The 14,890-nt window shown below is 48.7% G+C and overlaps 4 protein-coding genes across 4 annotated transcripts; 2 read left to right on the top strand and 2 right to left on the bottom strand.

The window, feature by feature from the left end:
• Positions 1-3,802: 3,802 nt before the first annotated feature.
• FPOAC1_001037 (uncharacterized protein) lies at positions 3,803-5,585 on the top strand (the record flags this gene model as incomplete). The annotated part of the gene is made up of 5 exons (XM_044845643.1): positions 3,803-4,243; positions 4,310-4,415; positions 4,472-4,857; positions 4,909-5,434; positions 5,485-5,585. The coding sequence occupies 5 exons, from the start codon at positions 3,803-3,805 to the stop codon at positions 5,583-5,585; spliced, it is 1,560 nt and encodes a 519-aa protein (XP_044711559.1).
• Positions 5,586-5,732: 147 nt separating this feature from the next.
• Positions 5,733-6,320, bottom strand: FPOAC1_001036 (uncharacterized protein; the record flags this gene model as incomplete). The annotated part of the gene is made up of 1 exon (XM_044845642.1): positions 5,733-6,320. The coding sequence occupies one exon, from the start codon at positions 6,318-6,320 to the stop codon at positions 5,733-5,735; it is 588 nt and encodes a 195-aa protein (XP_044711558.1).
• A 1,257-nt stretch (positions 6,321-7,577) lies between these two features.
• FPOAC1_001035 (uncharacterized protein) lies at positions 7,578-11,981 on the top strand (the record flags this gene model as incomplete). The annotated part of the gene is made up of 4 exons (XM_044845641.1): positions 7,578-8,067; positions 8,125-8,751; positions 8,799-8,871; positions 9,242-11,981. The coding sequence occupies 4 exons, from the start codon at positions 7,578-7,580 to the stop codon at positions 11,979-11,981; spliced, it is 3,930 nt and encodes a 1,309-aa protein (XP_044711557.1).
• A 398-nt stretch (positions 11,982-12,379) lies between these two features.
• ADE17 (bifunctional phosphoribosylaminoimidazolecarboxamide formyltransferase/IMP cyclohydrolase) lies at positions 12,380-14,269 on the bottom strand (the record flags this gene model as incomplete). The annotated part of the gene is made up of 3 exons (XM_044845640.1): positions 12,380-12,535; positions 12,584-14,066; positions 14,121-14,269. The coding sequence occupies 3 exons, from the start codon at positions 14,267-14,269 to the stop codon at positions 12,380-12,382; spliced, it is 1,788 nt and encodes a 595-aa protein (XP_044711556.1).
• Between the last annotated feature and the right edge of the window lie 621 nt (positions 14,270-14,890).

The raw sequence follows: 14,890 nt of genomic DNA, 5'->3' as shown, positions 1-14,890 counted from the left end.
ATCAGCCAACGCCTCGTCACTCTGTGTCGCGTCGTATGTAACAATTATTAATATAGCTTACTAGGCATGCCTGCCTGCCTACCTGCCTGTGTGTATACGCGCTGTGTTCCTTACGGATCCGTGGCATCGGAAACGAGGCTTTCAATCCTGTACTGTCCGCCCATCGTCTCTCCGTTAGCGGGCCGGCCTAGGCGACTCTTCCGCACATTCATCTATTATTCGTCTACGGGATGAGTTGAGAGTGATGACAGAGTGGAGTACCTTTTGAAAAGCCAAGATTGAGACAGAGAGGAGAAATAATAAAAGGGAGACCTCATCTCAATAAAGCGGATAATCAGCCTGTGAATCCTAGCATGTTTGAGAGCTGCGTTCCGGCTGTATGAAGTAAATAGTAGTCAGCAAGGCAAGTAAACACTCGCGAGGAGGGTTTCTAGAACGAACTTCAGAAAAAACTGCCTAGCTGAGTTAGCCGCCTGTCTTACCTGGTGATGCCACTTATTGCTGAGCTGGGCTGGGTCGGTTGAATCAATAGTTACTACGGCATGTACAGCCACATTGGACCCTGGTATTTCAAGACATCCATGTTGCTAGGGGTTCCTCGTATTCAATGTTTGATCTGCCAATATGGATGTATGTACATCTTGAAATCTCGAATTTTACATACAACCTTGTGTGTGCCTCCTCACTTCTCACAACAAGCATAAAACATACCTGAAAATTACCTAACTAGCAGTCCCAGCACGTACCAGGTATGGCTTGTTGTAAAATATACTGTACCACCAACAGTACGGTAAGCATTCTGCAAGAAATACTAGCATTGAAAATCCCCATTGACCAATGCTCTCGGTCAAGGGTGGCTTTGGCCAACGGTCCTCAGGGATTTTCGTGAGCATCGAGTGTCGGGCCAGCTCAGTTGCTTTGCTTTACTTTACTATCCTTCGCAAGGGGGCGGCTGAGTGAAGACAAGGAAACTCGGTGTTAGCATTGACAAAAAGACCGAGAAGAAAAACAGTGCAACATAACCTGGCAATATCTCATCTTGTCTTGTGCAATTAGCTTCCGCTATGGCGAACCCCCAAGATCCGATTCCGGTAGGCAGTGCGGGATTGGAGCTTTGAGGAGCTCCATACTACCTAGCTAGGTACATCATGATGGTAACTACCATGGACCCTAAAGAGTACTTAAAGGTACATCGCAGTGACATTTATCTAGTTTGATGCCTTTGAGGTTTGATGGTTCATCCTCAACTGGACTGGACTGAATCAAGCCAGGTATTATTATTACATGGTGACAGCGCTCTTGAAGGATCACAATGAGCAAGTCAGGGATCCGAGGACAAGATCAGCGAGAGCCAACCGTCAACCCCACGCTCCCTGATTTTTCACAGTGCTTGGCCGTTTCATAGTTTCAGCTTGCTCATCTTCTAGACTTCTAAGGGGGGCTGAAAATTACTGATACTGTGTAGTGAGTGCAGCAAATTATGCCTCAAATTTAGAGATGGGAAGCTAACATCTATAATATCTGTACACGCAGCGCTTAATCACAGTCACCTCAAATTCCATCCAATCCACGTTTGAATGTCTGTCGTTGTGGTTCTCTTTGGTCTTCCCAAAATGTGAACATATGAAACTTCAATGGAACCTCCGAGTCTGCCACATCCCGTGCTACCGTCAAAAAATAACGCCTAAACCGGTTGCAATTATCGGTCCAGTCATGGCGAGTCCCTCTCCCTCTTTCGGCTACGGCACATCAAACACAACATGTCATCATCTTCATTGGAGATGAGGAACCATGACAATCACAGTCAGAAACCAAACTCCCAAGACCCCAACTTACGCGGCAAATATCATCCGCCCCTACTTTAACCCTTCCTCTGACTGCAATCATGCATTGCCCCCTTTTTTCACCGTTTTTCATTGTCGGGCTATTTTACTCCCCTCTCGCCCGTTTTGTGTCGTCTCGTGGCTGAGGGTCGCCTCGTAAGATCGATCTGCAAAACCAACTCACGAAACATGATGCCCTGGTTGGTCGTTTCCATCTCGCGTCACGAATGGATCGTCTGGGCTGTTACTGTCTTGTAGGTTGCATCAGGAATTCCTCCCATACTCCAGGGGGGAACTTCTTGTCTTCTCGTATTGCAGACCGACTCAACAGCACATGATGATAAAATCGCAAACCTGTGTTGGCGAAAATCCATTTTCCAACGTTAGTGAGTCTTGGAAAGTTCGTACCGAGCTCGTACTCCGTAGTATCCGTTACCTACCTAGTGATCTATTCTTTTTACTCCGGCTTTACTCGGCCGACTTTTCTGTGGCATGCTAGCTTATTATTAGCTGTTACACGAATCGCCATACATATCACATATAACGGAACACAGGAGAAAAAAAGTGTCCGTAAAACAGGGGGCTTACGGCCCTGCATGCATAGCACAGCAGTACGGCGCCCAACAACGCCCATGATCGTCGTTATTACTTACTCCAGAAAGGAACCAAATTCAAGGATTTGGCCAACAAGCTACGTAGTAGTCTACTCTGCAGACCAGGCAGTATTACAAGTTACCTGTCATCGAGTCAAGGTGCATGCCACACCGGGAACCGAGCTCGAATATTGACGCCGCGATAATAATTGAGCAGAGAATTATGTGCCAAAAACGGAGGTGCATTTGTTATGGCTACTCTCCATGCAATCCACAAACTGACAGGTTGGTTTTTGAAAGACGGCAGAAGAGGAACAGCCAACCGCCCGACGCTAAGAGAGACAGTGACCACCAAGGTAGGTATCGTAGATTTGCGTCATAGTTTAGTCCCCTGGCCCAACTCATCGTTCGCTTGGAGGGAGACTTGGCGGTAGCCGAAATTGGCCCTGCAAATCAGAAAAATAGGGATTGACAGAAGGGACAACAGCAAGGGAAAAAAGATAGCGTGAGGAGTTGTCAGGATTCCAATGGCTCCTGAACTTCTCTTCTCCGTATTTTCGGCTCCAGTTCTTGAGCTACCAAAAATCCACATTCAGATGCATCTGCAGCTGCAGCTGCATCTCGTCTCTGCGTCTGCTTTTGCGTTTGCATACTGTACTGTACCTTTTTATAGAACATTCCGGAAAATCGTCCCACCCTGGTCTCGAGCCAGCCTGGTCTGTTCCCCCCTCATCAAGTCCTAAAACGGCCCTGCCTGCGGATCCCGACCAGCAAACCAAACCGTCATGGAGAAAGAAGATTCTCAGTTGTTGCGACCGCGTAAATATCCACAACACAAGCAATATCTCGGGTGATAGATGCCTTTATATTAACCATGTATCAGTCTTTGCCTGAGATGTTACAGTGAAATCAGTGGGCCTCATTATTAAAGCGAGCTCGACTGTCGGCCGCCCAATTAATATGACTCTCAACATACAATCAAGTCAAAGCCACGACGCGTCCACATATCAAATTGACTATGTCGGATTAATTTAAACAACACAAGCAACAAGTGCTTATATATACTAAACTAGACCCTAGACCCTGACTGTGCACGCACTTGAATGCTGTGCTTTTCTCCAGCCATCCGTGATACAAGCCTCTTTGAGCCAAAGCTGAGGAACTCTCTGACTGATCTGACTCGAGAAGCTCAGTCATCCAAAGGGAAACTCACCCTTGCGATTGGCTCCTTCCGTGACGTAAACTTTCCTATTACGGCAAAATTCAACTCACCGAGACCCACTTTCTGCGAGGACATGGAGGAAGGATATCACGAATGTTCAAGGAAGGAAGGAGGATACCTTAAACGAACCTCATCTCTAATTCAGCTTTCAACTTCTTCATAAAATGGATTCAGCACCTCTGCAAATCTTCCAGTCGGTGTCGAATTCTTCTAATGACGTGGATCTGGACGAGTTCCTCCATGTTCAACGTCTTTGTGACGGTGCTTCAACACCACCAAATGATACAGCCCAGGCTCAGACATGTTTAGACGAGATCGTTATCCCTGCCGCCGCTAGCGACGAGATACACCACAAGCAAAAGAGACAAGATGATACAAAACGTGGCAATGAACTGAATCAATCACATACGAAGCCAAGACGCAGAGGAATTCGTTCCAGTGTCTCATCAATACCCGAATACTCCGTCATATGTTTCCCCTCTAACCCCACCAAACCGAACGGCATCAAGAAGAAGAGGAAGGATTTTGACGAAAAGAGGCGGCAGGAAGTTGCTCAAGTACGAAAAAGCGGTGCTTGCTTTCGATGCAAATTCCGAAGGATATCTGTATGTCGATCTCGTTTGACTTACATTGTATGCCTCGAATGAATCAAGCAGAGGTTGACCTCTTAGTGTGGTGTAGGAGCGCCGTGCCAGGCATGTGAGAAAGCTGCTGGTATCCTCGGACGAGAGCTGTGCATTCGCGAGAAACTTACCAAGATGAGATTCAGTTCTGGAGGTCAGTTTCCAAACGCTGGCTTACATCGGGTATCAGAGGTAGTCTAACAGCTCTAGATCTTCACTACATCGATTACACCGCACGTCTCCTCGATCAGGAGCTCGTCGCTGGCACAACCCATTTAGGGCCTCATCGAAAAGTGTCGTTATCAATGGATTATCCTGGCAACCCAGCTCTCGAAGTCGAAGTCCAGGACTACTACGGAAACACAACTCCACCGTGGTTCTGCTGTTGGGTCGTGACGGATCAGGTCGGCGGTCAAGTCGAATCTTACCGCCAGGAGAGTGCCCGATATGCCCTGCCACAACTCCTTCCGCCCAGTCATCTAGTTGATTGGGTTGAAAGAATCATTGCCCACCAAGAAACCCGTTGCATAGGATTCCAACAAACTGTGGATTCTTTTATCCTGAGATATAGTCAATCAAAGTCACTCCTACCAATGGTAAGCAGTATCCTGTCGTGACCCCTTGCTCCGCCACCTAACACTGCTTAGCATGACTTTGTCCGCAAGGTACACAAACTCAACTGCCTGACCAAGATCCGCCTGGGGCTTATTCTATGTGTTGAAGAAGGAGGCGACATGACACCGCCCTCTTGCGCTCTACACACACAGTTCGGGCAAATCTCGAAAGCGGCCTCCCAGCCCATCGAAAAGGGAGTTCTCCTTGAGTTGGAAAAGCTAGTTTTTGGGACTACAGGAATCGGTTCCGACAATTCGGTAGCCCTCTGGGCCAGCCTCTGGTGCTTGATCCTGATGTACCGAAAGCTGGTTCACACATACATGGCTTTCCGACAATTCCCATGTCATGTGCCAGAGGACTACAGTGGTTTTCCAGAATGCAAGCTGGAAGTCGGCACGCATTTCTATCACCATCTAGTATCCATTTACGCGGCCATCTTCCGAGTGACCAGTCCTTTATACGCCGATTTCAGACTGGCGTCTACGCGGAAGCTACTGGACGACGACGAGTCTCTCATAGAAGCTTTCATGAGTCTACGTACGGAGAGCTTCTATTTTCGTAAGTGTTTTCTTACTCAGCCCTAAACTCTAAACTCACATTGCGTTTAGAAAGAGAATCCATGTCGATGTCAGCATCGCCCGATCAACTACTGCGCAGGATGATTTTGGATCGGGAAGCAGGGCTTAGACCCAAACAGCTTGGACACTAAGGCCATCTATTTATACATGTTCGGTGCCATGGCGAAGGAGTTAAGATGCCATGCGAATAACGATTGCGGCAGTTGAACATTTGACAGATATAACGAGAAAGCATAAGATACCAATGATTGATTTCTATTATATTCCTGATTTACTACTCAGGAAGAAGGTTCCCATCTTCCAAGCAACCCGACATTCCACTCCTTAAAAGTCCGTTCTTGAGCTGGTAGCAATTGGCTGCTCGCCAATAAGCACTCTTCCGCGGCCTTGATGGCTGCCTCTGGTAGAGTAATCTCTTGAACGTCCGAGGTCATGGATGTAATCAGCTTATCGCCCTCTTCCGAGTCGATATGCTTGTAGAGTATCTTCATGGCTGTCTTACGACCAGTGGTAAAAGATGCTGTGTACACCACATTGGGATTCAACACCCAAAGATGGAGGTTCTGGCGTGCAGCAGCTGAACCGGGCTTTACAGATCCAAGCACATGCGGCGTGATGATGGACTTGGATGATCCCGACCTCGAAATTGTAGCCATGAGAGTCGCTGCAAGACATTCTGGGCTGCTTGGGTTGGGATCTGGAGTTTTCGTTTGACAAATAATTTGCCACTTAAACAGGGTGACAGATGATGCCGCGACGTTGTACAGACCTACTTCTGTTGCACATTTCCAACAGAATACGTGTAAAAACTTGTTACTCTTGTCATCCTCAAGCGCTAAAGACGACATATCGAACCCAGCGCTCATTGTCGAGGAAGAATACTGCAACATGTAAGTAGACGGCCAATGAACAAAAAGCATCACGCCAATTCTTGGGCAATATGCCTCTCAATAATCTCCAAACTCCCATGCCTGTGAGAGGTTAGATGAAAAGAAGAGGCAGCGTCTTCAGCATCACCCTAGGAACCCATTCCATATAGAAGGTTTCCAAAAGGCTAGCTGCCCATTGGGGTGGGACGACCAAAGCATCAATATTGGGGAGTTGTATCGATGGCCAAATCATTGAAGGGTCTAAAAATACCGACATGGACATCTTCTTTCTCCCCGAGGTAAAAGTTCAAGGTATGGTCGAGCACAGTTGAGAATAAAATCAGTGGCGGTTGGATGAAATACTTACTTTTAAGCCTCGGCAGTCAGATTCCGTGAAGAGGAACGAGGTCAAGTCAACAAAGCCGACACCCTGCTGAGCTGATATAGCATGGTTGGCGCCATAACCTTTAGTGGCCAGAGACTCAGAATCTTGGTGTTCATGGTCATGAGGTTTATGGCAGTGCCAAAACTCCATCATCTCAGCCCAGTTCTCGCTCGGCAGGTCTTTCCATTCATTTATGGAACCCTGAGAAACAAACTCGTTGCCACAGTTGCGGCAGCCTACCGGTGATCCCGTCTTTATGTCAACAGATGTCCACGGTAACGCCTGGTTCTCCAGGGAGAATTGTGCAGGTTTTGCCTCTGCGGGCGAGACTGGAAGCCTCCATGATAGGCTCGGGCGACCGGTCTGAGCCACAGGTAAGACTCCTGCCACAGACGTCTGTGCTGGCAGGGTGATGCTTTCAGTGTGGTCTTGATGCGTCACGTTAAGTTGTCGGCCCCCATTTGAGATGTCTGCTTTTGTTGATGGATTTGTTGGCGCTGATAGAGATGCCACAACAGATATTTGCCTGATATTGGAGAGTAGTTCTGCATATATCGCTGCAGGGTGTTGAGAGGCCATACTCGAAGTATCACTCGTTGAAGAGTGAAGTGAAGTGATGGAGTTTAAAGAAGAAAACGCGGCTCACATCTGATTGATAATTAATTGGATGGTCCGTGCACGCGTCATGTCATTGGGGTCGCGACCACCCCCCAAAGAAAAAGCAGCCCCGCTATTTCATTTGTTAGTGCCCGCTGGAAGCCCCAACGGAAGCTCAATTTGATTGCTGCTGGCGCTTTTGGTTGAACGTCATTGTCATTCTCTCCTCATTAACATTATCAATCTTGTCTCTTTCATACCATCTCAATATCATGTCTGGCATCCTCTCACAAGTGCCCGTAGTCAATCGACTATTAGGGCTTTATTCTAATCGCCAGGCGATCAACGTGCCCTCAGTTGAGATTCATCATATTGAGACAGACCCAGACAAACGGGCGAGATGTCTGAAGCATCTGATCAAGGCAAACCATGCCAACTACTCCATCGTTTATCACAATCTTCAATACGATAACCACAACTCTCACATTCTTAGTTCGGCATATCTATTAGGTGCAAGTATTTCTCAACTAAACGACATCTACGACAAGGAGATTCGAGAATTGGACCCATGGGTACCTTCACCCGCTGAGCTTGGTGAAGATGACTGGGAACAACACAGGGGCGACAAGAGATACCAGCGTGCTTATGTGGACTTTTTCGAAGACAAATTTGTTATGCGTTTCAAATATGACTGGCGTCAGGAGGTGCAACATTATCTGTTCACTGGTGATGAACCCTTGTCCCATGGTCTGATCGGCGGCCGTACGTCTTCTACACCTTTCATATGAGAGCTGAATGTTCAATTGCTGACTCAAATAGTTGGTCACCCCCTTATTCACTTGGGCTACGCTTTTGAGATGGATTGTAAGGAACTCGCCATGGAAGCCTTGGGAATGGCTTGTGTCCAGTATAACTTTTTGCACAAGTATCTCGACAATCCATCATATACTAAGCAAGCGCCTTTCACTTCAGCATCACCACTGGACCTTGTTACCAAATTGGCCAAAGACAGTCGATTCGACTCCATCAGCCCTGACCTGAGCGACATGGAAGAACTCTTTAACAAACATGAGGATCTCATTCTGGAATACTGGAATGCATGGGAGATTAATGATGCCCTGAAACAATTTGAGTTATCTCAAGAAGCCGCGGCTGCTCTGCTCGTTGCGACAGTCAAGCCAGGCACCCACGCATTCAATTTTCTGCTTGTACATCTGCTAACAACAAGCCATGCTGTTCGAATTTTGCTTCCGTTCATCCCCGAGAAATACCACATTACTCTTGTCCGGGAATGGTGGTTACTTGTCTTGGGCATCTTTATTGTGAAGGGCCGGCCTCTTCCCGATCCGGACAACGTTGATAGTGATGCTAAACAGCGAGGCTGGAAGTATGTTGAGGACAAGGCTTTGAACTCTGACTGGGCCACTGATGCTCACTATGTCAAGGGTAAGTTTTATTATCTTGGGGGAAAGACTACATCTAACCTATAGCAGCAATTCGTGCCTTGAAGGAAGCCTCCAGCACATGGGGCGATATTCACAATCGCTACCTCCTGGCAGCTCTTACGTTTGTGGACAATTTCCAAGGTTGGACATTCTGATGCGATGATTTGAGAGGACATGGGATAACAGGCATGGGATTGTATGAGAAACGAAGTGAAATTGTAACATTTATACCAGGTCAATCGGAATGGCTATACTGTACAATCACCGTTGAAATTTGGCCAGACTTTTGCCAATTAGCTGTAATAAGAACAATCCAAAGATCACGGAGACTTATGAACAATCCGAAAATAATAATAGTCATGATGTCTTTTATTTAGACATTTTGTTCGTGAATCACAATGACTTCAGTTCCAGGGGTGTCCGTCAAAGTGGGCCACTGCATGCGTCTCTGCTGCATTGTGGAGCCGGTAATTCAATTCACGATAAGGCAGGCTCCAGAGCTCCAGCTATCAGCTCAACGGCAACATCGCATCGTCATCATCACTTCTACCAGAGCCTTCAAAGTCCGACAATTCGACTCCTTCTACTCGATCGCGTATTATTGTATACCGTTATGCTGCCTCTATAAATGCATCATCTGCGCTGATGACTCCGCCCGCGAAGCGCCGCCGGCGGAACATCGTCGAGGCTTCAGACGACGAAGACGAACAGCCCCGTGCTAATAATACCTTGAATAAATTTCTCCTTTCCTCACCAAATTCCCCTACGAAAAGCCGTGCCCCTACAGCTTCTCCGAGTCCCACAAAACCCAAAGTCCTTACCAACAAGCCAGCGGCCAAGAATGGCTCCCTCCGTCTACCCCGTCGAGCGCACCAAAGCCAGCGCAACAATACAAGCCCGAGTACCAAACGAACGAAAGATGTCGGAAAGGCAGCAGAAAAGGGGAAGACGGCAGACTTGAAGACCCTTTTCTCCAATCAGGCACAGAGAGCCGCAAAGACAGCAGTTGGGGACAGACGATCCGTCCCCCTCGACGATATTATCAGTGATCCTATCTCAGAAGACGATGACATTTCAGAGCAAAAAGCGAGTTCTTCGAGCTTGGTTGGTCAACACGCTAAGAAGAGGCTACGGAATGATTCACAGACGGCAGTCTCAGCCGCTCCCACCGCTAGCCAGAAATTCATCAAACCACCGAAACCTATACCCCTTGCCACCGCCAACGATGATTCACGACCATGGTCCGAACGATTTGGGCCGCGGAACCTGGAGGAACTCGCCGTACACAAGAAAAAAGTGTCAGATGTGAGAAGATGGTTGGATGATGTGGTAGCAGGACGCATGCGACAGCGTCTGCTCATCCTTAAAGGTGCAGCTGGTTCTGGGAAAACAACAACAATGCGACTTTTGGCGAACGACATGGGTTGCGAACTTCTTGAATGGAGAAATCCTGCAGGGAGCTCTGGGCTAGGATTCGTTTCGGCATCGGCGCAATTCGAAGAATTTCTTGGTCGGGGTGGGAAATTTGGAGCGCTAGATACAGATGTCCCAGCATTGCCATCCTCCCAAAGTAACTCGCAATCTGCACGAAAAAGTGATTCTAAACGAGTCATTCTTATCGAGGAGTTCCCAAACACGTTTGCAAGGTCTTCGACCGCATTAACATCTTTCCGCAACACCATTCTACAATACCTTGCTCACAACACACCCTCTCTGTCCATGTTTGCGAAGCCTTCCCAACAGGGACCTGTGACACCAGTAGTCATGATCATTTCAGAGACTCATCTTACTACAACATCCGCTTCGGCTGACAGTTTTACCGCACATAGACTCCTTGGTCCTGAAATATTACAACATCCAGGGGTTGGCATGATCGAGTTCAACGCCATCGCGCCATCATTGCTCCTGAAAGCCCTCGAGTTGATCGTTCAAAAGGAAGCGCGGAAGTCGGGAAGAAGGAAGACCCCAGGCCCTCAGGTTCTGAAACGTCTCGGTGAGATCGGGGATATCAGAAACGCCGCCTCGTCGCTTGAGTTTCTTTGCTTGAAGGGTGACCAGCAAGGCGACTGGGGCAACAAAGTTGCCTTTTCGAAGCAGACCAAAGGTACGAAGGATGCTATCAAGCTTACGCAGGGTGAAGAAGAGAGTCTGGAGTTGATATCACAACGCGAGGCGAGTCTGGGTATCTTTCACGCAGTTGGAAAGGTTGTCTACAACAAGCGAGATGAATTTGCTTCGCGCGATGACACCACTGAAAGACTACCGGGATTTCTTTCGCAACATTCACGACCAAAACGGTCAGAAGTTTCCGTGGACACTCTAATCGACGAGACCGGTACCGATACGCATACTTTCGTCTCGGCGTTACACGAAAACTACGTTCTATCATGCGAGAGCACAGATTCTATGGACCTGTCAACATCTATGGATTATGTCAATGATTGTATCGAGTACCTATCCCAAGCCGATCTCCTTTCCCCATCAAGAGACATATTCTTTGGTGGCAGAGGCGGCTTCTCGAGTCCAGACTCTGGCAGCCATGTATTGCGGCAAGACGAGATAACATTCCAGGTCGCTGTTCGTGGCATGTTGTTCTCTCTACCCAACCCTGTCAAACGCAAGTCGTCGTCCATGTCCAAAGGTAGCGATGCGTTCAAGATGTTCTACCCAACTAGTCTCAAACTCTGGCGCGCCAAGGAAGAGCTGGAGGGGTTTGTAGATATGTGGTCTACCAAGTTGCTGAAGGGCGATGATGGGGCAACCAAGAACCTGACCGATGGCGCCACAGCATTTCGTCGCCCACAACAAAATTCCGATGAAACTTCCTGGATGCAGCGCAAGCAGCAGAGTCGACAGGCTGCTCTGAAGATGCAGCAACAGAAGCAAGAGGACGATGAGACTCATGACACCCCTCTACTCTCACTCGGTAGCGCAGCTCGGCGCGAGATGCTCCTTGAGCGCCTGCCGTACATGGCTCACATTGCCCGAGCTCGCAAGACATCCACTTTCCGTCTCCGCGATCTTGAAAAGGTAGTCGCATTCAAAGGCATCAACACTGTAGACGAAGAATCCGACGCGGAAGACGATATGCCACCTGGAGAAGCGTGGGCGACAGACAAACCCTCCGAAGAAATGAGCCCTCGAAAGAAGCGCGCGGGTATAAAAGATGGAAATGTATCAGGGTTACTTGCTCAGAAATTGGTGCTCAGCGATGATGACATCGAAGACTAATAACAAAGGGGTGATGGGACTGAGGTATAAAAATGCTGCGATTTGCGATCCATTTGATTTTTTATCTGCGTTTGGGGTTGGAAGGGTAGCAACCATGGAACGGAGCAAAGGGAGTAAATACTTTTGGTCAGCCTCACACGAATGCTTGAGTGAGATGAATCACAAAACGGGGGATGCAATGCTTTGCAAATAGTTCAAAAATCATCATAATCACGTTGAAGTGAGCGTCTGGGCGCGGCGTTAAGTCTATCATATATACAACATTGCAACCATAAAGATCACAATTTCTGGGGAATCCCTCTTTTCCATGCCAAGTTCAGCAAGCCATGTCTTTACTTTTCCGGTTCCATTTTCATGTCAAATATCAACAAAAAACAAATTCTCTCATCAGGTATCGCTTAGTGGTGGAACAGACGAATGTTCTGCTCAACAAAGGTAATGCCAAGCTTCTCGGCGGTGTCAAAGACAGCGGCATCGTTCTGGCTGCCACCAGGGGCAGCAACATACTTGACTCCTGATTGAGACACGCGGAAGACGTTGTCAATAAAGGGGAACTGTGCTCTGTTAGTGATTATTAATGAAGTAGGATACATATTACTTACGAAAGCGTCACTAGAAACGCAGACGTTCTTGAGCTGCTTCATCCAAGACTCACGCTCCTCGGCAGTGAAAGCAGCAGGGACCTCCTCAAAGACACCCTCGAAAGCCTCACGCTCAGGGCCATCCTTGGGGAGCTGGCCGCTGACGAGCAGGTCGATGGCATTGCTCTTGTCGGGACGCTTGGTACCCTTCTTCCACTTGATGCCGAGAACGCGCTCGTGGAATCGCATCCACCAGTTGTCGGCCTTGTCGCCGGCAAGACGGGTGCAGTGGATTCGGGACTGCTGTCCAGCACCGAGACCAACGACCTGTCCGTTGTAGGCGTAGCACACAGAGTTGCTCTGAGTGTACTTGAGAGTGATTGTAGCTATGGTAAGATCGCGAGCAGCGCTCTCGGGGAGGGAGGTAGTGTCCTTGGGAGTGATGATAGTGTTGAAGTGCTTGGGGGTGATCTCAACATCGTTGCGGTGCTGCTGGAGGTTGATACCGTAGACAGTACGGGTCTCGGTGGCGGGAGGGTTGTACTCGGGGTCGATCTGGAGGACGAGGTATCGGCCACCCTTCTTCTTCTTGAGGATCTCAAGAGCGGCATCCTCGTAACCAGGGGCAATGACACCGTCAGAGACCTCCTTGGAGATGATGCGAGCGGTAGGAAGATCAACGACGTCGCTAAGAGCGATCATGTCGCCAAAGCTGCTCATGCGATCGGCACCACGGGCACGAGCATAAGCCTGAGCGAGACTGGACTCGTCAATGCCCTCGATATCGTGGACAAAGTAGACCTTCTTCTCCTCCTCAGTAAGAGGAAGACCAATGGCAGCACCGGCAGGGGAGACATGCTTGAAGCTTGCAGCGGCGGGCTTGCCAAGGGCCTTGTGGAGCTCCTTAACGAGAGGCCAGGCATTTAGGGCGTCGAGGAGGTTGATGTAACCAGGAGAGCCACCGAGGACCTTGAAGGGAAGGCTACCCTCGGAAACGTAGGCAGCAGCAGGCTTCTGGTGGGGGTTGGCGCCGTATCGGAGAGCGCTGTACTGGTCGCCATTGCCAGCGTACTCCTTGCGGAAGAACTGGGAGATAGCGGCATCGTAGTCGGCAGTGTGCTCGAAGGCCTTGAGAGCGTATCGGTTGCGGCTGCTCTCGCTGACATCGCCCTTTTCGAGCTCCTTGAGGAAGCCAGCGTAGTCGTTGGGGTCGCTGAGGATGGTAACACGCTTGTGGTTCTTGGCGGCAGCGCGGATGAGAGTGACACCACCGATGTCGATTTCCTCGACAGCCTCGGGGATGCTGACGTTGATCTTGGCGACAGTGTCCTTGAAGGGGTAGAGGTTGCAGATGACGTAGTCAACCTTGTTGATGTTCTGGTCGGCAAGGTCCTTCTCGTCAGAGGCGAGGTCACGGGCCAAGATACCGGCATGGACAGCAGGGTGCAGAGTCTTGACGCGACCAGCAAGCATCTCAGGGGCCTTGGTGATGGCAGAAACGTCCCTGTTGAAAGTCAATTAGCTTTATTTTCGCATGAAATAAATAGAGTTCACCTACTCGACAGGGAAGCCAGATTCTCGGATCATCTTGGAGGTACCCCCAGAGGCGAGAATTCGAACATTCTGCTGGACAAGACCCTTGGCCAGGTCCAACAGACCGGTCTTGTCATAGACCGAGACGATGGCGATCTTCTGCTGAGAGGACATTTTGGAAGCTAGAAGAGAGAAGCTTTTGGGGGATGAAGAAGAGAAAAGACGAAAAACAGAAGAGGACGAAGACGAAGAAGAAAAGGAAGAAGAAAAGCTGTAAGTGGAAAACAGGCGCCTCATTCGGGTGCGGATTGGGCTCCTGGCGAGTAAGGAAAGGCCAAAAAGAAAAAAGTTTGGCGGGGTAATAGCGACCTCGCAATGGCGAGCTGATGAGGGGGCGGGGCAAGGAAGGAGCAGATAGGAACCAGGAGAAGAAAAAAACAAAAGAATCCGCACTTAAGCGTGGGTCTTTTCTAAAGTGCCGGTGATAACAGTACCGGAAGTTATCATCAGATTATTAATTTTTTGCAGGGGAATCAGCCTTATACTTGGTCATAGCTTGGTGGCTATGACGAGCAATTGCGGAGGGAATTGAACGTTTATAACCGTATTCGAAACTATTGCTTCTTGGAGGGGATGAAGCTTCAATCCATCACAAGCCAGAGCTGTACGGATTGAGTTTGAAGCTTTAACTAGTCTCAAAACTTTACCTATGATGTCGTGGCAAAAGCTCCGTCATCGCACGAGCGGCGCAACGGAACCTTTTCTTATCTCTCTCTCTTTCTCTCCAGTCATTTC

The sequence above is a fragment of the Fusarium poae genome, chromosome 1 (genome assembly GCF_019609905.1).
Source record: "Fusarium poae strain DAOMC 252244 chromosome 1, whole genome shotgun sequence".
Lineage (NCBI taxonomy): Eukaryota > Fungi > Ascomycota > Sordariomycetes > Hypocreales > Nectriaceae > Fusarium > Fusarium poae.
The sequence above is the reverse complement of the archived record's forward strand: the minus strand, read 5'-3'. Positions and strand labels throughout refer to the sequence as shown.